Source organism: Sebastes umbrosus, chromosome 11 (genome assembly GCF_015220745.1).
Source record: "Sebastes umbrosus isolate fSebUmb1 chromosome 11, fSebUmb1.pri, whole genome shotgun sequence".
In the NCBI taxonomy this organism is placed as follows: Eukaryota; Metazoa; Chordata; class Actinopteri; order Perciformes; family Sebastidae; genus Sebastes; species Sebastes umbrosus.
Genome location: NC_051279.1, coordinates 20997410 through 21023838, shown reverse-complemented (window position 1 = coordinate 21023838; position 26429 = coordinate 20997410). Strand labels below are relative to the sequence as shown.

The 26429-nt window shown below is 45.0% G+C and overlaps 2 protein-coding genes across 7 annotated transcripts; both read left to right on the top strand.

The window, feature by feature from the left end:
* Positions 1 to 320: 320 nt before the first annotated feature.
* arid1aa (AT rich interactive domain 1Aa (SWI-like)) lies at positions 321 to 19465 on the top strand. 6 transcript variants are annotated; one of them, XM_037784178.1, is made up of 20 exons: positions 321 to 1904; positions 5332 to 5556; positions 5652 to 6299; positions 6408 to 6503; positions 7320 to 7560; positions 9108 to 9197; positions 9304 to 9474; positions 10807 to 11140; positions 11261 to 11406; positions 11499 to 11584; positions 11690 to 11899; positions 11997 to 12198; positions 12356 to 12491; positions 12627 to 12796; positions 12914 to 13106; positions 13997 to 14122; positions 14785 to 14881; positions 15088 to 15931; positions 16051 to 16181; positions 16274 to 18163. In XM_037784178.1, exons 1-20 carry the CDS (start codon positions 921 to 923, stop codon positions 18161 to 18163), a joined length of 7020 nt encoding a protein of 2339 aa, XP_037640106.1. In that variant the 5' UTR covers positions 321 to 920. The 6 variants fall into 6 exon arrangements, with proteins under 6 accessions (XP_037640106.1, XP_037640103.1, XP_037640105.1 ...); XM_037784175.1 differs by having other exon boundaries at positions 322 to 1904; positions 12338 to 12491; XM_037784177.1 differs by having other exon boundaries at positions 322 to 1904; positions 11687 to 11899.
* Positions 19466 to 22377: 2912 nt separating this feature from the next.
* Positions 22378 to 26208, top strand: pigv (phosphatidylinositol glycan anchor biosynthesis, class V). The gene is made up of 3 exons (XM_037785897.1): positions 22378 to 22995; positions 23859 to 25025; positions 25118 to 26208. The coding sequence occupies exons 1-3, from the start codon at positions 22927 to 22929 to the stop codon at positions 25403 to 25405; spliced, it is 1524 nt and encodes a 507-aa protein (XP_037641825.1). The 5' UTR covers positions 22378 to 22926; the 3' UTR covers positions 25406 to 26208.
* The last annotated feature ends 221 nt before the right edge of the window (positions 26209 to 26429 follow it).

The window sequence follows — 26429 nt, the reverse complement described above, 5'->3', positions numbered from 1 at the left end:
AGACAATGTGATGAGAAGAGTACTTATAGTCATATCTGTAAATATATTCAACACAGAAATCTGCCTTTATATACTGTTGTGTTTTGTTAATTCCCACCAGTGTTTCTGAGTGGTATTTAGGCAAGCAAAGGCAGCAAACACAGGAGTAGAAGAGGAAGCCTAGTTCTTATATTGGTAACAACATTAGTGAGTTGTGTGAACATCCATGTGGAGAATATATTCCACCTATGGGGGAGAAATCTGCCTTTGTATTCTGTTGTGTTTTGTTAATTCCCACCAGTGTTTCTGAGTGGTATTTAGGCAAGCAAAGGCAGCAAACACAGGAGTAGAAGAGGAAGCCTAGTTCTTATATTGGTAACACAACATTAGTGAGTTGTGAGAACATTCATGTGGAGAAAATATTCCAACCTATGGGGGGAGAAAAAAAAGACAATGTGGTTGTAAGAAAAAAAAAAAAAAAAAAAAAGGACCCAGTCCTCAGTGGAGTGGATCCAGTCCACGTTTTGCAGGCCTCTGTGCGGCTCAGTAAAATGGCTGTATGTATTGGAGCCTCGTGTTGGTTGGGTCTGCTCCCTGCCTCTACCTCTACCAGGACTCACTAACACAACTCCCACAACAACATTTCTCTCGCTTTTTTGTTTTTACTGCATTGTATGGAGCGATCATCCTACTTCTAACCCGTTAAAACTGCAACCAGGACCCGGGGGGGATGGCAGCCGGATTGGGTCGGGTATAAGAGAGAGGAGGGTGGTAGTGGTGGTGGTGGTGGTGGGAATGAATCGGCACAAGGATAAATGGTTATAAAGAATAATTTATACTCAATGCTAGCTTTTGATTGTGACGCCTGAGAGAGAGAGAGAGACAGAGAGAGAGAGAAGTGGTGGTAGTGGTGGAGGTGGTGGAGGAGGGGGTGTAATATCATGGCCGCTCAGGTCGCCACTCTGAACACTAGCCCGCCTAACGAACTCAAAAAGCCGGATCCAAAGGAGGAGTCGGTACCGGTGGAGAAGCAGCAGCAGCAGCAGCAGCAGCAGCAGCAGCAGGGGGACAACAAAAAGAAGCCGGGTTTGGACGGCGGATCTCCGGATCTGCTGCAGCAGGACGGGGCCGACGCTGGAAATGCAGGGGGAGGAGGGGAACCGGAGATGAAGAACGGGAATGGGAACCCGCCCAGGGCTGCTAACAACAATAATAATAACCAGAATGACTCTATCGGACCGGAGGGGAACAACAACAACCACCCGGGCTTGGTGCACCACCACGGCGCCGCGTTCCCTAACCCTTCGTACGGATACAGCCAGCACTACGGTCGGGCCCCTTTTCATCAACATGGCGGACAACAAAGCCCTGGCATGGCAGCTGCTAGTACTGGTCCGGTCTCACAGTCGAGCAACATGATGGACCCGTATCAAGGCGACTTTTCCAACCACCAGTTCAACAACTACAACAACCCGTTCCCGAATAGGACTCCGTATCCCGGCCAGGCGTACTCCTCCTCAACCAGCGCCGTGAACTCCCCTCGCAGTACCCAGGCGGCGCCGACAGCTGGGGGGCAGCCAGCAGCAGCTAACGTGAAGCAGCAGCAGCAACAACCGCCTCCAGCACCCACGGCGATGGCTGGATCTTACAGTAACCAGAGATATAACATTGGAAACCCTCAGCCTACATCCACGCCGACTCTCAACAAGCTGCTCACGTCGCCCAGCTCGACGCGGGGTTATCCGAACTACCCGTCGAGCGACTACAGCCAGGAAGGAGCTGCTAGCAGCAAGGGACCAGCAGCAGCAGCAGACATGGGCAGCAGCAGCGGGCTGTACGGAGGCAGCACTCCGGCGGGGTGGCAACAAAGAAGCCATCACCCGTCGCCTATGAGCCCGGGAAGTGCCGGGCTAGTTAGAAACCAGGTAAAAGTCACATTATTACAAGAACATAACGTGTAAACTTCCTTCCTTTCCTTCCTAGAGCTAGTCACACTAGCAGGCCAGCCATTGTCTGCTACTAGTTCAGCAAAGACTCTCTAAAATGGCTGCCTCTCTCTCATGTGTGTGTGTGTGTTTTTCCTCCTTTTTTTAAACCTCTACTGTGAAATAAATGTTTTAAAATACATACACATGTAGTATAGTACAAGAGTACTGCTTAGAAGATGATATATAAGTAGTTGAAATGATGTAAAGAGGGGTTAGAGGAGCTCAAGAAGGCCCGAGTGTGAAAAGGGAGGAAAAATACTAACCGACTCGTTTTTTCCTTCCTCTCCTCTTAGCTTCTTAACACGTCTTTTACGTCGATTTTACCACATATTCTGCTATAAAAGTGTTTATACTGTATGGATATATAGAGGAGAACATGTTAATACACGTTGTATTGGTGTAGTTGCTCAAACAGTCGCGTTATATGTTGTTTTCCTGCCCCTCTGATAAGCTGTAATTTTGTGGCTATGACGAGGAGGAATGTGTTGAATCAGCCTCTCATAGGTTTACTCTAAATGGCTCCAGTTTGAATCGCTTAAATGTCATGTAAGATGTCAGGGAATGATGCAAATTATTACACTTTCATTATATATATTAATTAAATGAATCCCCCCCCCCCCCTCTGTGTTGTGCTGGGTTTTCCCCATGCATGTTGTAAACAGCTCAGCTCAGCTCATATGAGTGAGTGACTGCAGATTGCACTGGGATTTGAATTGTGGAGGTAAAATCCTGCTGTCAAAGCCAGGAGATAGTTGGTCTTTGGTTGACATGCTAGCTGAAATCTGATTGGCTCCTCATCCGCTGCTTCATGGCCATTTCTAATTACATGTGATGCAAGGCTAACAGTTGCTGATAAGAGGAGCACACACAGCATTCATTTATCATCACAGGGTCACCAGAGGTATTGCTGCTTCACTCCTTAGTCTTCTGCTCCACATTAAACAAAATACATGGTGCAAATGGGTCATGGATAAATGTGTGGTTTTATATTTTTCATTTCATATTTTTTCCCCCCACAAATGAGATATAAAAAAAACTCTGTTTGCTCCAACATGCATGCAGCACTGTTGGTAGATAGTGTATGAAATCATATGTCAACTGCACTCTGCATCATTGTATATTAAGGGATGCACCGATCCAATTGTTTCAGTCCCGATAGCAATACCTGGGCTTTGGGTATCAGTCGATACCGAGTAGAGGTGTAAGAAAATATCGGGATATTATGTTTTGTGATACTGTATCGATTCTCAAAATCACTGTATCGATTTTTAACTAACTACATTTACATGCCAGTATTAACTAATGCATTTGCAAAGATATGCGTCCTCTCAAAGTAGTGCTATGATGTTGGATGTTACAGGGACTGTGATTAATGCAAATGCAGATCCCACTGTCCTGATTGTATAAAAAAAGTAAACATTTTTTACTCCGATTTTATGCATATGGTGCGTTCAGTTTTCCTAAAATTAGATTTTAAAAAATCTCAATATATCGCTTTTTGCGTACAGTATCACAATATATTGAATAGTAACCCCATGTATCGTGATACGTATCGCCAGTTTCTTGCCAATACGCAGCCCTAATACCGAGTACTGATCTGATACCAGTGTTTAATTAATAAGTTGTATGCCTCAATGTGTGGAGGTGACTGGGATCATTCTTTAATTTGTAAAGCAACATCAGGCTTGACTGAAGCATTGCTTTCCTAACTTTGTAAAACAAAATGTGACCAATTTATACATAGATATAAATGTATTTAATTGTTCTTTATTATTGGGATGGTGGATCGTGCACTGGCAACTTAGTAAGACACGCTCAGAATTAACAGGAATTACATTTCATGTGTGAACCGTTTTAATGCAGCAACAAATCTGTAATTAAAATTACAGAGCATATAAACATACAAATGAGTTGAATAGATCGGCCCCATTGTCACCGATATCTGATCCAGTATCAGTGCATCCCTATTTTATATGATAGCTAGAGTGTTTGTATCAAATCCAAATTACTACAGTCATTAAATGTTTACAACATAATGACTTAAGACTGCTGTTCTATTATCATCTATCATTACTCTTTTCTTGGTATTGATTTACATGCCACCTTTATTTGTCATCTTTGATCTTCCCTACATAAACAAATAATCTACTGATAGACATCTTTGTTTCATATTATAATGTGTTAGTAGCAAACGGCAAAACTGACCTCTGCCTGCAGTGTGGATGTGTGTGTGTTGCTGCTGCGTCTGGCATGCCACACAAGTTTGACTGTGTGACTGCAAAGAATTTCCCCCCAATCCTCCCCCCAAGCCAATCAGAAGGCAGTCCACCATCTCTCACTAGCCAAGGGAGTTTCCTCTCTGTCTTATGCAGATTAGCCATGTGCTCCTCTTATTTATTTCACTTCATTATCTTGGATCTGCAAAATGTCACGTAAGGCATTTTGCATACTGTTTGTAAAGGGCTGTTGTTAGGCAGCTGAGGACGCTCTTCTCGGCAAAGTGCACATGTGGGAATTCATTCAATGTCATGTAAGGAGATACTTTCGGTTTTGAAGTAGATGTTGAAATTCTCTTGAAATTCCCAACCTTTCAGTGCCAAATAATTTTGGTGGAGGCGAGAGAATAAATGGATCCTCAATGTAAGGCACTAGCATAGCGCAGCACTGAGTTGATGATTTAGTAGCACCTAGTTTTTACCCGAGAAATTATTTTATAGACCTTTTCATTGCCATTCTGTTGCAACGGCAACTGCTTTGGTCCGAGATTACTTCCTGTCAGCTACTGTGTTAACGAACATTGCAACAGGAAATACAAAGGGGCCCATTTATGATGTTTATGTTGTCAAGTGTGAAAAGGTCTACACTAACTGTTGGCTTATAGACAGAGCACGGTCTTGTGCGTTTCTCACTCTCTCCTGCTGTTGTGAAAGTACTTGGTTCGTTTCTGGTGTCATTCATTCGGAGCCAAACTTGCCTTCTCTGGGGGGAAAAAAAGCGACTTGGACCAGGCTCAAAACAGGAGCACAGCTGGGATATGTTTAAGATTGGGCAGACTGCCCTCCATTTGAAAGTAGATATATATAGCTCTGTTGACTTCCGAAACTATGGCAAAGTGAGGTGAAAAAAAAATCACGGTAATGACCGTGGGAAACAAGGTGAAAAAAACACAATTTCCTCATTCATTGAAGTTTGTTTTTACACTTTTAGTCCGCGAAAGTTACACACTGCAGCCGCGTATTTTATGGAGAACCTGTAATGGCCTAATTATGTTGTATAACTGCATTTAAGTTGTAGCTCTTGCTATTTAGATTTCTCCTATGCTGTTTGGATGTTCACTTTATGTATTTTCTCGTGTTCTTCCCAGGTCCAGCCACCTGGTCCTATGGACCCAATGGTAAAAATGAGAGGTCAACCATATGGAGCAGGCAGTCCATATAGTCAGCAGCCGCAGCAGGGGCCTCCCACAGGTCCACAACAGGGGCCTGGTTACCCTGGCCAGGGTTATGGCCCTCCAGGTCCTCAGCGATTCCCAGTTGGGATGCAAGGACGTTCCCCTGGAGGCATGGGTAGCATGCCGTATGGTCCACAGGTAGGTCACATGATTTACTTTATTCAGAAAGAAGTCCTCCATCAGTGTTTTTTCAGTTGTGTTTGATGTCGTATGTGTTTGTGTGTTCTGTGTAGATGGGATCTTATGGACAGCAGGGACCAGGAGGCTACGGCTCTCAGGGCCAGGCACCATATTACGGCCAGCCCGGCCAGGCTCCTCACCCAAGCCAGCAGCAAAGCTCCTACACGCAGCCCCCACCAGGACAAGCGGGCGGCCAGACACCTTACCCAGGGCAAACCCACCCTCCGCCGACTTCCGCTCCACACGCCCAGGGAGGACAACCCTATCAGCAGCCCCACATGCCCCCGCAGTCCCAGGGGCCACTGCCAGGCTCATCCCAGGGGCCTCCACAGTCTCAGCCCCCTTATTCCCAAGCCCCAGCCCCACAATCTGGCCAGTCTCTCTACGCTCAGCAGCAGGGTCCTCCCAGTCAGGCCCCGCAGCAGCCAAGTTCCCAGGAACCCCCTGGACCACAGGGCCAGTCCAACTACCCAGGATCCACACAGGGGCCCCAGCAGCCCCCCTCGCAGCAACAGCAGGCGCAGTCTCAGCCTCCACAGCATCCACCGGGACACAGCCAACACCCACAGGGCCAGCCTGCAGCGTACCCGCAGAACCAGCAGCAGCAGCAGCAGCAACAGCAGCCGCAGCAGCAGCAGCCGCCGCAGCAGCAGCAAGCACAACAGTCACCTTATCAGCGCTTTCCTCCTCCACAACAGCAGGTACTGCACTCAGTCCGGGAGCATATTCATCATACTTAATTATCTTCACATGCATGCTTTACTGTAACTCTGGGGCTGTACTTAAGCATGTGTTCTGATGTCTTTTAGGAGGTGTCCCAGGACTCATTTCAGTCCAGCACCCCTCCATCCACTCAGCCTAAATCTGGCCCAGAGGACAGTCAAGGCCGCCCGTCCAGCCTTCCGGTCAGTCGCTTGTTAATTCACTGCTGGAACATAAAAAGCCTTTTCACACTGTTTTTGCTTTTCATCCTCGTGCAAGAGGGCTAGTTTGTGCCTTGTAGTTTTTATTACACAAGACTCAGGACATATTCATTTGACTACTTATCAAATAAATGACTGCGAGGCTCATTACATTTCAAATTTTCCCTTTAAATGTCGGGTATTAATGTTTTAAAAGCTTTCATTCTGTGGCGTGTCGGTGTTGTGGCTGCTGTGCTTTTCCTTGATGATTTAAGACTTGTGCGTGTGCTGCTGCGCGTTTAGTAGCTGTTGAGAGACAGCTGTGTGGAAAAGGTGCTGTGTAAACGGGTAAAAGTAAGATGAATACAAGAAGAGTTTGTTTGTGTATTGAAATCACATGGCAAGGCTGCTGCTGCTACATGCTGACTCAGCTCGCATCCTACAATCCTTGGTAACCATGACAACCCCCAGCACTAATGCACACTCATTTTTTTTTCTTTGAAAAAGATAAATAAGGACAAAGGCCTCTGGGTGTGTGTGTGTGTGTGTGTATGTGTGTGTGTGTGTGTGTAGTATTTGAATGTGTGCCACTTGTGCCAAACAACAGAGAATGAATCGCAACTTGCTAACACTACAGTCAGTGGATGAAATAGTAGTAACATTAGATTACTACAAAAAGTTACGATTAATCTGTAACAAATACAGTGTGCCAAAATGCACAAGAGATGAATCTTCTGAGGTCATAATATCTTTTCTTTTTCTTTAATATACCATGTTTGTTAAATCTACTTAATCTTCTCTCTTTGTACGCTTTTTCAGGACTTGTCAGGGTCCATCGATGACCTGCCTACAGGTGCAGAAGGCGCCCTGAGTCCCGGCGTGAGCACGCCAGGTGTGTCGAGCAGCCAGGGCGAGCAGAGCAACCAGGCTCAGTCGCCCTTCTCCCCTCACACGTCTCCCCACCTGCCAGGCATCCGAGGGCCTTCGCCTTCGCCAGCTGGCTCCCCCGCCGGCGCCAGCACACCCCGCGCAGGACCGCTGTCACCCGCCAACATGCCAGGTGGGCCGATCCCTCACACACTGAAACAAAACACGTGATCAGTAGCAGAATTCTGACATTTGTGACGTAGACACTAAATGACTTGCGCTTTTAGGTCATGACAACATGTTTGCATTACAAGAGAAAAATGCACTTCATAGCAACCTGAATTCTATCATTAAAGGAGAACTAGGCCCACTTTCAAAATACATACATGTTATTCTTGTGATCTAAAACAGTCCAGATATTAGTAGATTAAACATGAACAACTCTCTCCCTAATCCAAAAACCAGAGTGCTAAAACTCAAACTAGTGATTTCATAAGGTATCAAGTGTGGAGCTGCTCTATAGACAATGAATGGAGAGAGATGTTGTAGACACTGAGCACCCAGGGGAATGATCTGAGTATATGGGAACATTTTCTGTTTCACAACTGAGATCAGTACAATAGAATAAGAAAACAAACATTATATGGGTCCACAAAATCAGTCTCCCATTCATGGTCCATGGAGCAGCTCCAGACTTTATACCCTATGACATCACAAGTTTGAGACTTACATCTCTGGTTTCTGGCTTTCAGAGAGAGGAGCTCATGTTCACAAATATTGATTGAACTCTCCTAGACCATGGAAATAACATATTGGAATTCTTAATTTGGGTGTTGTGCCCCTTTTAAGTTCTTGAATTTTGTCCACATATTTAACGGAGAACTACTATTACTATTATAACTATAATTTAACTGATTTAAAATACCCCCTTAAGTAGCTTTAAAGTTAGAAAAAACATAGTTCCACATACTGTGACAATACCATTCTTTATCTTCTTTTTAACTTCATTGAAGCTATAATGCCCACTATATAAAACTCTGCTGCCTCAAACTACAACAATTAAATCAAAGATGTCCTCTAATCACACTTTTCCTCTAAACTCTGTCCTTTATATTTGGTTTCCTCACTTCGGGGTCTCAGCTACACTTAAATATATTTATGTTCTGTTGGTTGGACAGTACTCATTCACAAAAAAACAGCATTTGTAAGGATTGAGCCAATGTGTCCGGCAGGGTTAAATATGGCTGAGATTGACAACATGAACTTGTTTGAAAAAAGTCTGATTAAAAAAAGAACTGAGCCAAATATTAACCAATACCATATTTGTGTTACTTGCCCTGTTTTTTTGTTGGCGTTACTGAATTTCTCAAATGGTATCTTGCAAAGGGTTGAAATTGTAACATGCTTTCATGTTGTACACAAAAGTGTTTTTTGTCCACCCACAAATTGATAGCCACTTCTTTTTTTCAACCATTTCTTTTCAGCAAAATACATCTTTAGAATAGAGAATTACTATTGAACTTCCTACTCAAAATTTGGCATCTGACACGAAGCTTATGGGATACGCATTCTTAAGAGAAAAATATCCTGGTTTATTAAATGATTAAGATTGGGAATCAACCTTTGTCCTTAATCAGAACAACCATGGTAGCTACATTATAACCTCAGTGGCTTGAAATCAGCACTTATATTCCACCTATTTTGAGCTCACACTAACTTAACTTGAATATTATTGTTTAGGGACCCAGATGCCTCCCAGGCCATCAAGTGTGCAGTCTGATGGGAGTCTACACCCGGCAATGAGCCAGTCTCCTATGGCCCAGGACAGAGGTATGCTGCGGTCTAAACGCAAAGTGTTCATAGAGATTAACATTTCAAGAGTGTTTGCCAAAGCATCTGAGTCTGAGCACCATCTCCATCTCTTGTCCTCTTTCAGGGTTTATGCAGAGAAACCCTCAGATGCCCACTTACGGTTCTCCCCAGTCAGCCTCTGCACTGTCTCCGCGCCAGTCCTCAGGGGGACAGATGCATCCTGGGATGGGCCCATATCAGCAGAACAACTCCATGGGTGGCTATGGACAGCAGGCTGGACAGTACGGCCCCCAAGGTGCGTACTTTTCGATAGGGATTTCACGGTACCAGAAATCTAGTAGTCGATACCAATACCAGTGAATTTACAAGATTCTCGATACCAATTCAATACCACGGTAAAAAAAACAAGAAATCCCATGTAATTCAACACGCACTCCTTTTATTAAAACATTTGAACATTACAAAAAACATAGGCATGTAGCCTTTAAGTAATAAATAAAAAGAAACGTCTATTAACATTGCAAAACAGAACAGTGGCATGTAGCCTTCAAGTATTTAAAATAAACAATATTGTCTGGATGTCTGTCTTTGAGGTGCTTTGCTAAATTTGATTTTGAAATTTCCTCCTTTGGAAAGAAAAGTACGACGGCACCGTTACCGCACTGCATACTTGTTTTTGCGAATCTATGATTACTCCTTGCAAATCCGCCTCGAACGCAAAGTACTTCCATACCCGACTCTTGCTATTTGTTTTCTCAACGAATTGAGGGGGAGATAGCGCTGCAGCAGCTGCCTTCTTTCACGTCTCGTGTTGTTGTTTTTTTCCGTGCTGTTACGGCGTTCTTCTTCTTCCTTCATTTCACGGCAGATGAGAACACTTGTAAGCGTATACTGCCCCCATTAGATCCGGAAGAATCGCATCTCCAGTACCTCCACTCCGGTACCAAATGACCATTACAGGCATCGTTCGGTACTGAAGAAAACGAGTACCGTAACATTATTCAAATTTTGGTACCGAGTTGATACCGAAGTATCGGTTCTCGTGACATCCCTAGTTTTCAAATTGTCTCTGTCATGGTTTTACTTGAGGAGGGACAGCTTTTCGTTTTGAAATTCTTTTGTGAAAAGATAAATTGTGAAATGGCTTCTAGAGGTGAATTTTTTAAGGCTTTAAAGTTTTTTATTTCTAAAGGTTTCCCACTTAATTTACTATCTGTTTGGGAAGTTTCCTTATGTGCATTTCCCATTAGACAAACCTATGGAATATATCTCCTCTGCCTGCCTCATAGGAATACCATGCTACCGTTGGTCCCTCCCTCTGACTCTGTTGCAGCTATTTATAGCCGTGAAGCAGAGAGTCAGCTGACGTAGCAGAGCCTCCTGTCAGTAGAGCTGAGACTGTGACGAAGGCTTGTTGCTCAGGGTGCATAGCTCTCTCTGCTAGTACACTGTAGGGAACAAAAGTCTGGAAAGGAAAAGACTCTGTCTTAACAATCCAATTTTAATGTTGAACCCAAATAAACTTCTGGTTGTTGCAGTGATTCCCCCCCCCCCCCAGACCAGTATACAGTTACAGCCAAGTGATTACTTTTACCTGATTATTTTTTTGTTCAAATGTCATCCTTAGGTTATCCCCGGCAACCTGGCTATGGCAACATGCCCAACGCAAACTACACCGGGCCGGGCATGGGCCCAATGAACTCCATGGCAGGGCAGGGTGGGGGGCCGCCATATGCTGGCATGCCCCCAGGAAGGATGCCTCCTAATCAAATGGGGGCACGTCCCTACGGCCCCAACATGGGTCCAAATATGGGCCCTAACATGGGTCCAAACATGCCTCCTAACATGGGTAACATGCCACCCCAGGTAGGCTCAGGAATGGGTCCCCCTCCAGGCATGAACAGAAAGCCCCAGGACCCCACTGCCATGCAGCACCCTGCCGCCAACTCCATGCACAACAGGTTGGTCTATGATGGAGACCTCTGGTTGACTTCCCACTTATGTTTAGATATGAGATACCTATACCTATCTATAGATACCCTATGAATACTAGATGCTAATTTATTTCCTCCTCTGTCCAGGATGCCTGGTTACGCCAACATGTCTCCAGGCATGATGGGCTCCGGCCCCCCCTATGGCCCTCCCATGAACAACATGCCTGGAATGATGAACACTCAAGGTGGATCACCGTATCCCATGGGGCCAAACATGGCCAATAACTCAAGTGGTAAGTTGTACAGAGATAACCGCTACTATCCTTATTCTCTTTTTAATGTGGCTAATTTCACAGCTAATTCCAATCCCTATCATTGTGTCTAGGTATGGCTCCCAGTCCAGAGGTGAACAATAAGATGAATAACAAAGTAGATGGGAGTGTGACGCCTAAGCCAGAGCCCAAATCTAAGGTAACCGGTTTAGTAATTTTGAAAATCTTTTAATCTGAACACCTCAAATATCTTCTGTAGAAGTTGTGCTCTGATGGATTATTTGTTCTTTCTTGGACAAAGAAGAAGTCAAACTCCTCCACCACAACCAACGAGAAGATAACCCGTTTGTATGAGTTGGGACCAGAGCCGGAGAGGAAGATGTGGGTGGACCGATATTTGGCCTTCATTGAAGAGAAAGCCATGGGCATGACCAACCTGCCCGCTGTAGGACGCAAACCCCTGGACCTCTTCCGGCTGTATATGTCAGTCAAAGAGATCGGAAGCATGGCACAGGTTAATATAGCTTTTATAAACAACAATAAATTCCATTTATTGCTTGCCCACTATTGTAATCTCTGTTCTAAATATTTCTTCTTTGTGCGTCTCCCAGGTGAGTAAGAATAAGAAATGGCGTGATCTTGCCACTTCCCTGAATGTGGGCACATCCAGCAGCGCTGCCAGTTCCTTGAAGAAACAGTACGTCCAGTGTCTGTATGCCTTTGAGTGCAAAATTGAGCGTGGGGAGGACCCTCCTCCTGAGATCGTCGACAACAAAAAGAGCCAAGCTGCTAAGGTCCAGCCACCCTCTCCAGGTTAGAGCCGTTCTCATCTTTCCAACACCGTGCAGTTCCAATTCAGTAACCCACATCCATGCACTTTAAAACATACATAACTTGCTGTGTTTGAGTGTTATTAAAGTCATGTACCATGTCTGTCTGCTCCTCTCTGAAGCGTCCCTCTGCTCCACAGCTGGGTCGGGCTCTCTGCAGGGTCCTCAGACACCCCAGTCCACCAGCAGCTCCATGGCTGAGGGGGGCGACCTAAAACCTCCCACCCCAGCCTCCACTCCTCATACCCAGATGCCCCCCATGCCACCCGGGTCCAGGTGACTCTCGTTAAACACCTCTGAGTTTTATTATCTGATTCTAAAAGACATTTTGATTAGAGGAACTAATTTCTTTCTGCCTTTCCTTCTCTCTCCTAATTCCCCCTCCTCCCCCTCACCCCTGCTTCTCTCTAGGAGCAGCGTTAACCTGCAGGACCCCTTCTCTGATGGAAGTGACCCTGCTTTCCCCAGGAAGAACATGACGCCCAACTCCGCTTATCAGCCTGGCATGAACACACCAGACATGCAAGGGCGCATGGCCGCCTACGAACCCAACAAGGACCCCTTTGGTAACATGCGGAAAGGTGGGCACACTGAGTGGACAAGAGCTGAATTGATGGTGTTATCCTAGAAACTAAAGTACTTCCTTAATTACCAATTACTCAGTTCTTAATGGGCTTTAATTCTGAATGCATTTCCAGTCGGGGAGCACTTTCTACCTGCTAACCAGGGCCCTAACAGCGGGGTGGGTGACCAACAACAGCAGCAGCAGCCGCCTCAACAGCAGCAGCAACAGCAGCAGCCTCCATTCAACAGAGGACCGCCCGGGGCCATGGGCACGATGCCAATGGGGCCCAGACAGCAGTATCCCTATGGACCAGGCTACGACAGGAGGTAAGAACCATTAAACGGAAGATGGTATTATCAAGGTCATTAAACACTGCTGATTATAACCAGCAGCTATTTTAATGATCAGTCGCACCTCAAAGTTCTTATGCAGGTCAAGAAAAGTATCTCTCAGGCTGAATTTGTTTATATTATTTGATAGAAATTCAAGAAGTGCATGGGAATTGGTTGGCGTCTCACACATTTAACTGTTCTTTGAGTTGATGATGTACTGCCAGGGAGTGACATGGTTTTGTTATGGAAACTAGAACCAAATACAATCTGCAAATTCAGTCGAACACATCTGAAAAAAGTTCGGGATTTTTCAAAAAGAAAAGATGAGGTTGGACTGTGGTACGTGTGTCATGTTGCTGTCATGTCTCTACCCATCCTGTGAGTTCACTTTACTCCCTATTGTTTATGAAATAGTCACCATTCATCCTATTTTTTTGTGTTGTCCCTCCGTGATAGAAGAAGGGGTTGTGCACTGGATTCGTGCTCCTCTGAAAAATGAATCAATAGAACTAATAAGACTTGACTGGTAGTAGTCACAGACTTATGAGTCAGATAAAATGAACGAGTTTTGGCTAGTAGCTGATATTGAATTGCAACTAAAATATTCATGTTGATGTTGTGATTGTTACCTTTTTTATCCCATTCTTCTTTTTTAATATAATTATTTGTATAACAATAACAATAAAAAACAGTGACTGTTGAGCTTACTTTGAAAGGAAGTGCTTGGTATAGGATGGCAGTCTGGAAAATATCCGAGGCACTCTGATTGTGAAACAGTGATAACACCAACGTGTTTTGACTCAACAAGTCCCATAAATATTTGTATGTCTGTGTGTAGCAAAGTCTGGAAAAACATACCACGTGTATTGTTCTGGTTTTCCCAGATCGGAGCAAGGAATGGGCCCGGAGGGCAACATGGGATCCGGTGCTCCTCAGCCAAACCCTATGATACCCGCCAACGCCGACACAGGGATGTATTCGCCAAATCGCTTCCCACCACAGCAGCCACGGTCAGTTCACACAACACTTACTTGCCAATCTTCTTTGGGTTTAAAGCTACTGTCAGTGGAAACTGTTCATTCTCGATGTAAAACAAATGTATTGCTTTCAGTTCAGTTCTTCAGTGTTGTTACAAGACAACCCATTTCATCGTGTTGTACAGTACATTAACATTAGAATTTTGTTGCCATCCTTCATGGGTAAAATATTTTCAACATATCAGCTCTTAGGTTTGGGTTTATTGTATGTGGGTGTGAAGATGAAAGCACAGTTACATCGATTTGAAATGTGTGAATCCCATTTACATTGTCTGAGGGCCGGTATTATTTAAGTAAGCAGTACACTTAATAAAAAGAGTTGGGTATTTATATTCAGCATTAACATTTGGCCTTTATATTTAATAACAGTATTATTATAGATAGAGGGAAAGTATTGAATCATATTGATGCAGCTGAGGCAGGTATAATGGAGATTTAGTATAAAGTATTTGAATGTGAAGCTATAAGCAAAAAGAAATCCTGGATGTCCATTTGTCACAAATTCATCATTATAATAAGCCATAATGTTGACTGTTTATTACTGTACATGTGTTACAGTGGGCCTTGTCTTAATCCAGCGAGATAGAGATGCACAGTATTTTCATGATCAAACTGACGAGGCATAATGTTTGCAGGCATGATTCCTATGGTAATCAGTATCCTGGACAGGGAACGCCCCCTACAGGCTCCTACCCAAATCAGCAGCCTGGAATGTACCCACAACAACAACAGGTCAGTGATCCATCTGCACTACGCTAACTCTCACTATGCTCAATACACTGTTTTGGTTCCATATATCTTTTTCTCTTTGACTGAGGTGCTATCATTTATAAGGTTTTGTTTTAGACGAAAACTGTTGTGAACTCATGTATTCATTTTTACATTTCTGCTGAGATGGTGTGAAATAGTTGTGTATCTTTGTCTTTTTTGATGTGTAGGGTTACAAACGTCCTGTGGAAGGTGGTTATCCTCCATCTAAACGTCATGAGGCGGAGTATAGTGGGCCCTTCCATGGTGGACAACAACCACCACCGCAGCAGCAACAGCAAGGAGGTGCCCATGCACCCTCTTCAGGACAGCAGGAGTCGTACAATCAGTACAGCGGCACTGGGCCCTATCCCGGCCCTGATCGGCGTCCACCTGGCCCAGGCAATCAGTTCCCCTTTCCCTTTGGTCGTGAACGTATGCAGGGTGCGACGGGGCCCAACGCTCAGCCCAACATGCCCCCTCAGATGATGCAGTCCGGCCCTGAGGGCCCTCAGGGAGGTATGTGGCAGGGGCCGCGAGACATGAACTATCAGAACTACCCCAGCCGGCAGGGTGGCCCAGGGGGCCCGCCCCAGGGACCCGGTTACCCTGGCATGAACCGCTCAGAGGAGATGATGTCATCAGAGCAGCGTATGAATCACGATGGCCAGTGGGGGGGTCAGATGGGCCCACGTCAGCCTCCATACGGTCCAGCAGGGCCTGGCCAACCCATGCCTCGCTCAGTACAGCCCAACTACCAGCCCCTTCAGGGCGTGCAGAACCACATTCCACAGGTGTCCAGCCCGGCCTCCATGCCCCGCCCCATGGATAGCAGGACATCGCCTAGTAAATCTCCCTATATGCACGGAGTAATGAAGATGCAGAAGGCCGGCCCTCCAGTGCCTGCATCTCACATAGTGCCCCCTCCGGTGCAGTCGCCTCTAATAAGGCGAGACATGCCTTTTCCCCCGGGTTCTATAGAAGCTTCCCATCCTATCCTGAAACCACGTCGGAGACTCACCGTCAAAGAAATCGGTATGATTATAACTATTGAACTTCATTATTGACCTGCTACTGCCTAATGCTGCTTAGTCCAGCTGTAATGATCCAAGTTGTTGCTTAGAGGGTACCAATTTTTTGTCTTGACTTCTTAGGAACCCCGGAGGCCTGGAGAGTCATGATGTCATTAAAGTCTGGTTTGTTGGCTGAGAGCACGTGGGCCTTAGATACCATCAACATCCTCCTGTATGATGACAACAGTATTACCACCTTTGATCTCAACACGGTGAGACTTAACATTGAGCCCTTAATGATGGTTTATAATGCTATGCGTAGTGATCATGTCTAATATTTTCTATATCTATGTTCTTTCTTCAGTTGCCTGGCTTCCTAGAGTTGGTGGTTGAGTATTTCAGACGCTGCCTCATTGAAATCTTTGGCATTCTGCGGGAGTACGAGGTGGGAGACCCCGGCCAGAGGACACTACTTGATCCTGATGCCTTGAAACGAGCCTGGGACAGCACGGAAGAAGAGGAGGAGGAACACATGGAGCAAGAGGAAGGAGATGACGACGACGAAGAAGAGGAGGAGGAACAAGAAACAGTGAAGCCAGCTCGTGTCAAAGAGGAGCAAGAGCAAGAGCAGTGCTCTGAGTCTCGGGGTCGGGATGAGAAGACAGACGATGAGGAGAAGAAGAGCAAGGGTTCTTCATCTGAACAGACGGGCTCATCGCAACCCTTAGCTGCCCATGAGAGACCCAAACAGGCCAGCAAGTTCGACAAGTTTCCCCTAAAGGTGGTACGAAAGAGAGACCCGTTTGTGGCTGGCCAGTCCAACAATCACGGCAAACTGCAAGAGTTTAACAGCGGGTTGCTTCATTGGAGCGCCGGAGGGGGAGACTCAACAGACCACATCCAGACTCACTTTGAACCACGCAAAGACTTCTTGCAACCTCGAGAACGAATATCTGTGCCCGCGAATTTGCTGAAGCGACGAGTCCCAGAAGAAGTGTTGCTGGAGAATTGTTTGCCAACTGAGGAAGAGAAAAAGAAGAATCAGGATGAAGAAGAAAGGCCAAAGGAGACATCTTCCTCAGAGAAAGCAGCTGTAGTCTCGGAGAAGGCCAGCCCCTCGCTCAGCAGCGAGGAGGAGAGGAAAACGGACTCTGAGACAAAAACGGTTGAGAAAGTTGCTAAAAGTCACCAGGAGAATAACAGACCCATTCCTCTCCTCGACGGTGTTTTCATCCAGAAGGCACAGCAGACCGGCACCATCCTGGAGGATGAGCCTCACAGTAAAGACGAGGGGCCGCTCATTGCACTGGCGACCTGGCAGGATTCGTTAGCTCGCCGCTGCGTTTGTGTCTCCAACATTGTCCGCAGCCTCTCTTTCGTGCCAGGCAATGACCACGAGATGTCCAAACATCCAGGGCTGCTGCTGCTACTGGGCCGCCTGATCCTGCTCCACCACCGGCACCCTGAGCGCAAACAAGCTCCGCTCACCTACGAGAAGGATGAAGATTCAGACGAGGGGACGGGCCAGAGGGACGAATGGTGGTGGGACTGCTTGGAGCTCCTGAGGGAGAACACGCTGGTCACTTTGGCGAACATCTCAGGCCAACTGGACCTGTCCATCTACCCCGAGAGCATCTGCTTGCCTCTGTTGGACGGTCTTCTCCACTGGGCCGTCTGTCCATCAGCGGAGGCCCAGGATCCCTTCCCCACCCTCGGCCCCCACAGTGCTTTGTCACCTCAGAGACTGGTCCTGGAGACACTAAGCAAACTAAGCATCCAAGACAACAATGTGGACCTCATCTTGGCCACTCCGCCATTCAGTCGGTTGGAGAAGCTATACGGGAACCTGGTGCGGCTAATCGGAGACAGGAAGGTGGCGGTGTGCAGGGAGATGGCCGTGGTCCTGCTGGCCAACCTGGCCCAGGGCGATACCGTGGCAGCCCGAGCGATCGCTGTTCAGAAAGGCAGCGTGGGCAACTTGCTGGGCTTCCTGGAGGACAGTCTGGCCGCCACACAGCTCCAGCAGAGCCAGAGCTCTCTACTACACCTACAGGGGATGCACTTCGAGCCCACAAGCCCGGACATGATGCGGCGAGCTGCCCGGGCTCTGCACGCCTTAGCCAAGGTGGAGGAGAACCACTCAGAGTTCACACTACAAGAGTCTCGACTCCTCGACCTCTCAGTGTCCCCCCTAATGAACTCGCTGGTTTCTCATGTTATCTGTGATGTACTCTTTTTGATTGGCCAGTCATGACAGCTGTAGGGAGCCGTGGCTCCACTTTTTGGGGGGGTTTTATCCCCAAATCCCCTCTTCCCTGGAAACCTGGCTTGTGTGTAACAGGGCAAGGAGAGTTCAAGTGACTGTCTTTTAATTTATGAAAATCCTTCAGACTCCATTCTCTGAGCCCTCCCCAGGCCGTCCTCGCTCGAGGAGGGCAATCACAGAGCGGCGGTGGATTACAAACCAGAGAGACGCCCACAAAGTGACACTACTTGCAACATGAATGCCAACTGGACGACACAGAGCAGAGCACCACGGTTGGGAGACTTGTTCTGCACTTGGGGGAAAAAGTACTTTTTAAATAAAGATAAATAAATGAATAAATAAATAAATAGCTGAAAAACAAAAACTGTAACCAAAGTTGCTGTCTCGTTTACAGTGAGTTTGGGAGACCCAGCGTGCCCTAGCTCTCCCCTCGAGGGCACAATGAGTCTGTAACTGGTTGAAGTTCAGAGGTGAAGCAGACTGACAAGTGGCCTACTGGTTATAGTTGCTGTAGTTGGATTTTCACCAGTCAGCCCGACGGTAGACTAAGTGCTGTCAATAGACACCTTCACCGGGGAGGCCTGTGCAGTGTGCAGTAGATTGTAGGACATTTTCTGTACCGTACTGCTCTTGAGTGTAAGCATTCTGTAACACACGTTTCACAGAGAAGCAGAAGATGCAGCTCTTCTAGAGTTTTGAGGTCATTTTTTAGTTTGGTGTTAAACAGAAAATGGCTTTCTTCCCCAAAGTATCAAGAACCTACAACACCCTTACCTCCTCTTATCCCTTGATTGTATGAATACCCTTATGAAAAGAAATCACCTCTTAGGACTGGTTTTCAACTTCAAATACAGCTTTGCTGTGGTGTATATATAATGTTGTACATTACACTTCCTTTCTCTGTGTCTGTCTCTGTCTGTGTCACTATTCTCACACTTGTTATCGGTGAGGGATCGAGGCCGACATGTGAGTTTGGTCTGTGACCTCCAGTCCCCGCTGATTAGACCCACACCTCCGGTCTCTCCACAGCGCCGTAGTGCGGCAGACACGGCTCGAACCTGTTATCTCCTGGTACAACAAAAATAAACTAGATGAAGTACACATTTGACAATTTTTCTTCAGTCATGGATTCTGCATATTTGTATTTCAGACTATGTAGCTAAGACAACATGTAAATTCCTCCCTTTTCCCTTTTTTGGCTCAATGAATATCATTTATTCAGTATGAAATCTTTATACTATATGTTCCACGTGGTAAGAATAAATGTACATTAAATCTTGGTAAGCTGTTTGATGGTTTTGTTCTTCTGGAATAGTGACCTCTTCGCACAAAATTAGGTTCAAAAGAATATCTGAAAAACATGCTTCTTCACCGTAGTTCTCAGGAAACTTGTAGGAAACTGTTGAACATGAAAATGACTGCATTAGCTTTACTACACTCTACATTTCAATAAAATAACTGCATACATGTAAAAAAAATTAACAGACTACATAACATAAAGCCTGAAGGAGGACCGCACATAGGCCTTCTCTCTGTATGAACTTCATATTTATCCAACCAGCATTATGCTCCATTAAAGCAAACCATTTCAGTTAATACCTTCATCGGGGTCCAAACAGATACCATGGGTAAGAAACCGCTTCGTGTTCATTTTATTATACATCACATATCAGAAAAATCACTCTTTTGAGTCCACATTTGAGAGTACTTACGTTAAAGCAGCAGTGGGTAGAATTGGAGCAAATATGATTTTTAAAAAAAGTCACTATATCCTGACAGTAGTGCATGAGACGGGTAATCTGAAAAAATCCATGGGTCTCTGTGTCCTCTGATGTTTACAGGAAGTCACAGAAAGAGTTACTTCCTGTTAGATCCGATCTGTAGGCCACTTGTAGTTTTGGGATTTATTTATATTCGTTTATAAATCTTTGTGGAAATGTGGGTGTGTCACGCATTGGATTCTATCCTTTATTATTTTTATGTCCGCCTTGTAAAGCACATAATGAGCACTCGTATTGATAAGTGTTATATATAGATAACCTTCATTATTATAACAATTATTATCAACCACACAAGACGTGTTTAACAGATGAAACCTTCATTGCACAACATGAGACTAATACAATCTACCGTTAAATATTACAATTACACAGAAAGTTGTGACTTTCTACTACGCGTGGTGTTTGCTGTCAAAACTAAGAGCCAATCAGCTCTTTGATCAGGCGCGAGCCAGGCATTTCCCATAATGCCCTGGGTCTTGCAGTCGGTGGAGAGCAACTGCGGCGCCTGTCTCTAAAAACTGTTGCCCACGTGTGCATGACATCAGAGCAAATCGGCATCAACTCGGACACAAATCTAACCGGCATGCATTGCGCGGCGATCGCCGGTGATCGATTCTGCGCAGGCCTGGCTCATCTGGAATGAGCCTAATGTTTGTGACCCGGCAGCAATGTTGAGATCAGTTGAGGAAATACCAAGCACCGCCCACCAGTCGGAGCACAGCCAATAGGAATGCTCTGTCTCTGAAATGACCTGTGATTGGCCAAAGTCTCCAGTCACGGGCTAGATTTTCTAAAGCCTGTAAACAGAGCCATGAGGAGGTGCAGAAGTCTAGTTTTCTCTCAGAACACCTGAATTACAATATGCTGAAAGGTTATTATGGATTGTTTTGCCCAAATGATGCCAAAAATATTCTGCCTACTGCAGGTTTAAATCCAACACTAAAAAGACAGGAAAACACAATGTTCTCACATGATTTGAATGAAGAACAACATCCTTGCATCACTTGGAAAAAAAAGTCCATAAGACAGTGTGGAGCTCCTCCTGCTGGAGAGGGAAAATACTACACCAGTCACATGACAAAAAGATCCGAAACACGACGTCACCAATGTCTCACATCAAAGCAGATATAAGGTTATAAGAAGTCAACAAAAACTAAACCGGTATTGATAATCATTTGCTACACTTGCTATTGAAAACAATTATATATGAGCGTGTAGCCACCATAACTCTCAACCCCCCACAACCAGTATTAACCCATGATTACATTTAACTCCAGTTACAGTCCACACACAACATACAACCACATCATCCTTTTTCATCCATCATTCTCTTTTAAAACATCATCTTTTTATCCATCACCCTATTAAACACCATCCTTTTATCCATCATTCTTTTACTTCTATCTATCTACCTATTTATATTTATTCTACTTTATTTTATCTTATTCTTTTTAATCTTGCCTTAATTTGATTTGCACCCTGACTGCCACCCCCTCACCCCTCTCAAGAGCACACACTGTACACAGTCACATGATATTGATCTTGCCCAGTTATTTTGGCTTTTATAAAGTTTTCTTTATTTCTTTATTTTTTTTTTCTTCATTTCTTTTGTATGTATTTATTTTTCATTAAAGGGACTGTTTGTAACTTTTTACACGTATAAATCTACCGGGTCGGTTTCCAATGCGCGCTTGCGTGTGGCTACGCTGTTTAGACCGCTCCGCTGCCTGCTTGTCTTCACTCACACACCGCGCGCGTTCTCGCTCCACCTCACGTGCATGCGCGCACACTACAAACTGCAGAAGAGTAACTTTAGCTCTGAGAATATCTAGTGAATGTACAGTGGACGTTTGTGCAGAAATAAATGCTGCAGCTCCTCCAGACCAACAGAGGTTTCCCGTGTCTGGTGAAGTGACGGGGCTCCGCAGCGAGTAACGTTATCATCTCTGACCGGGTGCCGGTGTCTCCCTGCGGACGCGGTCAGAGACGATAACGTTTCTCTTTCTGCTTCAGCCCCGGAGGCTGAAGCAGGAAAAGCCAACACTAGGATCAGCAGTGATTCATGGAGAGACCTTCGTCTGGTCAGCTAACATTACTGCCAAGCAGGTGAAATATAGAGTGATATTGTGGTTTTAGCTGACGTGAGTCGCCTCACTGTTTTTAGCGATGCTCGTTCATGTCTATTTAGAGCGAGCACAAGCTCGCGAGCCTGACGCTGACTTTCGTTGACTTAACGGCCACAGGTGTCGCTGTTAACAAGCATTTCTGAAAGTTACAAACAGTCCCTTTAATTAATTAAAAAAAAAATTCTCTCCATTTTGTTTTATCCATATTTCATTTAATTTTATTTTGTTATGAGGAAGAGAGGGACAAAAAGGAAAACAAAAATATATATATAAATATATAGAAGAAAACCAAGAAAGAAAAAAAACCTCCTCATCTGGCCGGGCATGGGCCATGCTGCCCCAACACCAACTGGGCTCCTCCTCCATCTCCTCTCTCCTCCCTCCAATGATTTCCTATGGATAGAAAAGGGCATAAGCCCTGAGCTATCAAACCAGGCTCACGAATTTACGATACAATTCAATGTGCGTGTAGCAGAAACTCGACCACGCTTCTCAACATCTGGGCTTTTATTTTGAAATGAGTTCGGTGACCCCGGAAGTCAAAGGTCCCATTGGACAGGAAGCAGAGCTGCTGCTGCTGCAGGATGAATGAGGATGTGAGGACAAAGATTGCAACCTGAGCGACGAGCAACTGTCTAATAAACTAGTGTTAACCCTTTTAAACACCGTAAACTTGCCAAACCAATGAAAGCAGGTAACTTCCAGCCTCTCATTCGCAGTATAGTGTTTCCTAGTTAGCTATGTTTGATAGACAACATGACGGATCCAGCAGGGACTGTCTCGTAGCAGCGACGATGCTCAGGCCTGTCACAACCGGCTTTCTCACATTGTCTCCGTTTCACCAATGACTATGGATGTCAGAGCGGTTCTGGAGTTCGCCACAGTCACCAGGGGTCTGTCACTGTTTCTGCAGGTAAGCTTATTACCAGGTTGGATGCTGTGATTCTGCTAACCTAGCTGTAGGGTTTATTATTATTCCCCTGATGTTCAAGTCACCTTGGCAACATGGTTCTGTGTGGTAGCCATGGGAATGAAATGAGCACCTGCCACCTGCTAAATAACATGGTACTTTCAGGTCACCTGCCACCATAGCAGATAGGTTTTCCTTATAATAAGAAATATTATTTTTAAAAAGCAATTCTAAATAAAAAATAGTCAGGGATTAAGGTTACATGATCCATATTTCTACTGTCTGTTACCACTGACTCTGTTTTTACTAGGGGTGGATGGAAATATTGAGTATTGCAATATTGTGTTTTGTGATTCTGTATAATTCTCAAAAACCCTGTACTGGATTCTAATTAATAGTTTACATGCAAAGATTAACTCAGGAAATACTTTACTTTATTTTAATTTTTTGTACAATGTTCTCTGAAATTATATCAGTAGTATTTGGTATAACATATCTCTGTATAGGAGTATGTACAGGGAATGAAATTAGCACCTGCCACCTGCCAAATACAGGTGAAAACTTCAGGTCACCTGCCACCATGGCAGATAGGTTTTCCTTATATTAAGAAATATTATTTTTAAAAAGCAATTCTAAAGCCTAAATTAAATATATGGTAACTCTTCATTTTACAGGTCCACAAATTTCATGGTGATTAGGTGATAATTAGCAAGTAACCTATTTGAAATTTCTTTGGAATTACTGCCAAATTACCCTGAATATTTGTGCTCAGGGGAATACACACTGTATGTGGTAAGTAGGTCACAGACTGCTGAAAAACTGTTTATGATGCCATTTTTTAATATTGTTAAATATCTTTCCCTCAGGCTGCCTTCAATGCTGTCATCCCTGACCATGATGCTGATGCGTTCAGGCCCCCACGGACAGAGGAGCCTCTGTACTTGGACTCTGCAGTGGAGTGGTTGTTCGGTGGCCTCTCCCACTGGGATGCCGAGCACTTCCTCTTCATCGCCGAGAGAGGATACCTTTACGAGCACAACTTTGCTTTCTTCCCCCTCTACCCCGTCGTCCTCCGGGGCCTGGCAGAGACGCTGCTGTGGCCCCTGAGCAGCTGGCTGAGTGTGCGTGGGCGTCTGCTGGTGGCGGTGGCTCTTGGGAACAGTGCCCTCTTCCTGCTGAGCGCGGTCGCCTTGTACGCGCTCAGCAGGATAGTTCTCCAGGACAGACGTCTCGCTCTGCTCTCCAGCCTGCTCTACTGCATCACGCCTGCCAATGTCTTCATGACCGCTGGATACTCGGAGAGCCTGTTTGCGGCGCTCACGTTCGGCGGTCTGTTCCTCCTGGAGAAAGGATTCACCTTCCGAGCCTGCCTGGCCCTCAGCATCGCCACTGCAGCACGATCTAACGGACTTGTTAACATAGGATTTCTACTGTATCTTCCATCGCTGTACGCCATCTCCCAGATTCGTGTGTATCGAACAACAACAAAAGGCCACAGTAAAGTCTTCCGCTATATTTGGGCCATCATCCGTCTCCTGCTCACCTCCCTCTTGGGAACTGCAATCATTGCCCTTCCCTTCTGTGCGTTCCAGTACTACGGGTATAGGACGTTTTGCACACCGTCTGTCTCCTTGGAGAGGATCCCCCCTGCTCTTCTGTCGCTGGCTGAACTAAAGGGCTACCGGGTTCCAGATGAAAACGGTCCACCGCCCCTTTGGTGCATGAGACCTCTCCCCTTGCTTTACTCTCACATCCAGGATGTTTACTGGGACGTGGGCTTCCTCCGCTACTTTGAGCTGAAGCAGATACCGAACTTCATTCTGGCTCTACCCATGGCCACCCTCGGCATAATGGCAGCTTATGCATATTTCCAAGCCAATCCAGAACTGTGTCTGAGACTCGGACTTTGGGAGACGGGTGCAAACAAAGGACTTGACAAACCCACACCGGGATTGTTTAACCCCAGAGTGTTTGTGTACGTCGTACATTCAACTGTGCTACTGGTGTTTGGGACATTGTGCATGCATGTGCAGGTAAGTCAATGATACAATCACCTTTCTTGTGGGACATTTGAATCCGTTTTATTTATTTCCACTCATTCCAATTTTTTCATCTACATTTCTAGGTTCTAACCAGATTCATGGCCTCCTCGTCTCCCGTGCCCTTCTGGATAAGCGCTCACCTGCTCCTCCTCAACGAACCGCTTCTCCATCGAAGGAAAACATCAAATCCCAACGTACAGCTGCAGACACATTCCAGAAACGGATGCAAGCACACACCTCAAAACCCCATCGTCGCACTGCTGCCACACTTTAAAAGCTGTTCCCCGACGACTCAGAGCATCCTGGGATACTTCCTCTCTTACTGGGTGCTGGGCCTGGCGCTGCACTGTAACTTCTTGCCATGGACATGACTTAAGACATTACTCTGAGCTTTAAATGCCATATTTCTATGTAGGACTGGGCTATATACCATATTTTAAATCCTGTGATCACACTACGGTGTTTTTACAGTACATCAGCAATAGCCCATTTTTGTTATGCCTTTAATTGTTAAATTGTTCATTGCAATAGCATTACAAAGAACAAAATTGTATACATGAATGCAACATTTTGTTAATGTCACATTTATTTAAAAAATATGAAATCACTAACTTCTATTTGGATAAAAACGTTAAAAGCAAAGAAAATATGTATAATTATGTTGCCCAGTCCTGCATAGAACTTATTGACATAATTACCTTTTTGATGCTGATTTATTCATGCAATAGTCAACTAATATGATTTGAATATCTTGGTTAAATTTGTTCATAACAGTTCGAGAACAAACTCAAATGTACAATATTCCTGAAACATTATTGAGGACTGTTTCGTTGTAAATATTGGGGAAGACTATGGTTGTACTTGAAAAAGAAATATTTTTTATTTCTCGCTGAGGTCTTGCTGAAGCTTAAAAATTATATTTACTCTTTAATTTAATATCGCACTGCATGTTTGGAAGAATTATTCCAAGTTATAGTTTGGGTTTTTTGTTGATGTAAAAGGATCCTCAATTTTATTTTCATGTAAAGGTAATACTTTTTCTTGAGGCATTAATGTACTGTGTTTTGTTGTAAAGAACATTGGCTGCCAAAGTTGCACTGGCAAGTTTACCATTGACTTTAATATTAAACTAAATGTGATAAATCTAATGAAACGTGTATGTATGCAAACCGTTTTTGTTGTCTTCCTTGTTGTTTACTGTATTTTACTGTTTCAAAAAAATTACTTGCTCCCGCACACACTTTTCTCTGCTTTATTAGTCGATGTTTCGGTCAACAAGGACCTTCATCGGGACATTAAGAAGGTAAAATGGTAGCGTGTGTTCTTTTAAACACCACCAAATCAATGTGATTGGAAGTGTCTGCCATCTCTATTGGTTGAGGAAGTGACATCATC

Bases quoted from the DNA above. Each gene is read 5' to 3' on its own strand.
- pigv (XM_037785897.1), top strand. From the start codon at position 22,927: ATGACTATGGATGTCAGAGCGGTTCTGGAGTTCGCCACAGTCACCAGG. The intron at 22,996-23,858 runs GTAAGCTTATTA...TCTTTCCCTCAG, and splicing joins GTCTGTCACTGTTTCTGCAG to GCTGCCTTCAATGCTGTCAT. The intron at 25,026-25,117 runs GTAAGTCAATGA...CTACATTTCTAG, and splicing joins CATTGTGCATGCATGTGCAG to GTTCTAACCAGATTCATGGC.
- arid1aa (XM_037784174.1), top strand. From the start codon at position 921: ATGGCCGCTCAGGTCGCCACTCTGAACACTAGCCCGCCTAACGAACTC. The intron at 9,198-9,303 runs GTATGCTGCGGT...GTCCTCTTTCAG, and splicing joins TCCTATGGCCCAGGACAGAG to GGTTTATGCAGAGAAACCCT. The intron at 12,797-12,913 runs GTGGGCACACTG...ATGCATTTCCAG, and splicing joins CTTTGGTAACATGCGGAAAG to TCGGGGAGCACTTTCTACCT.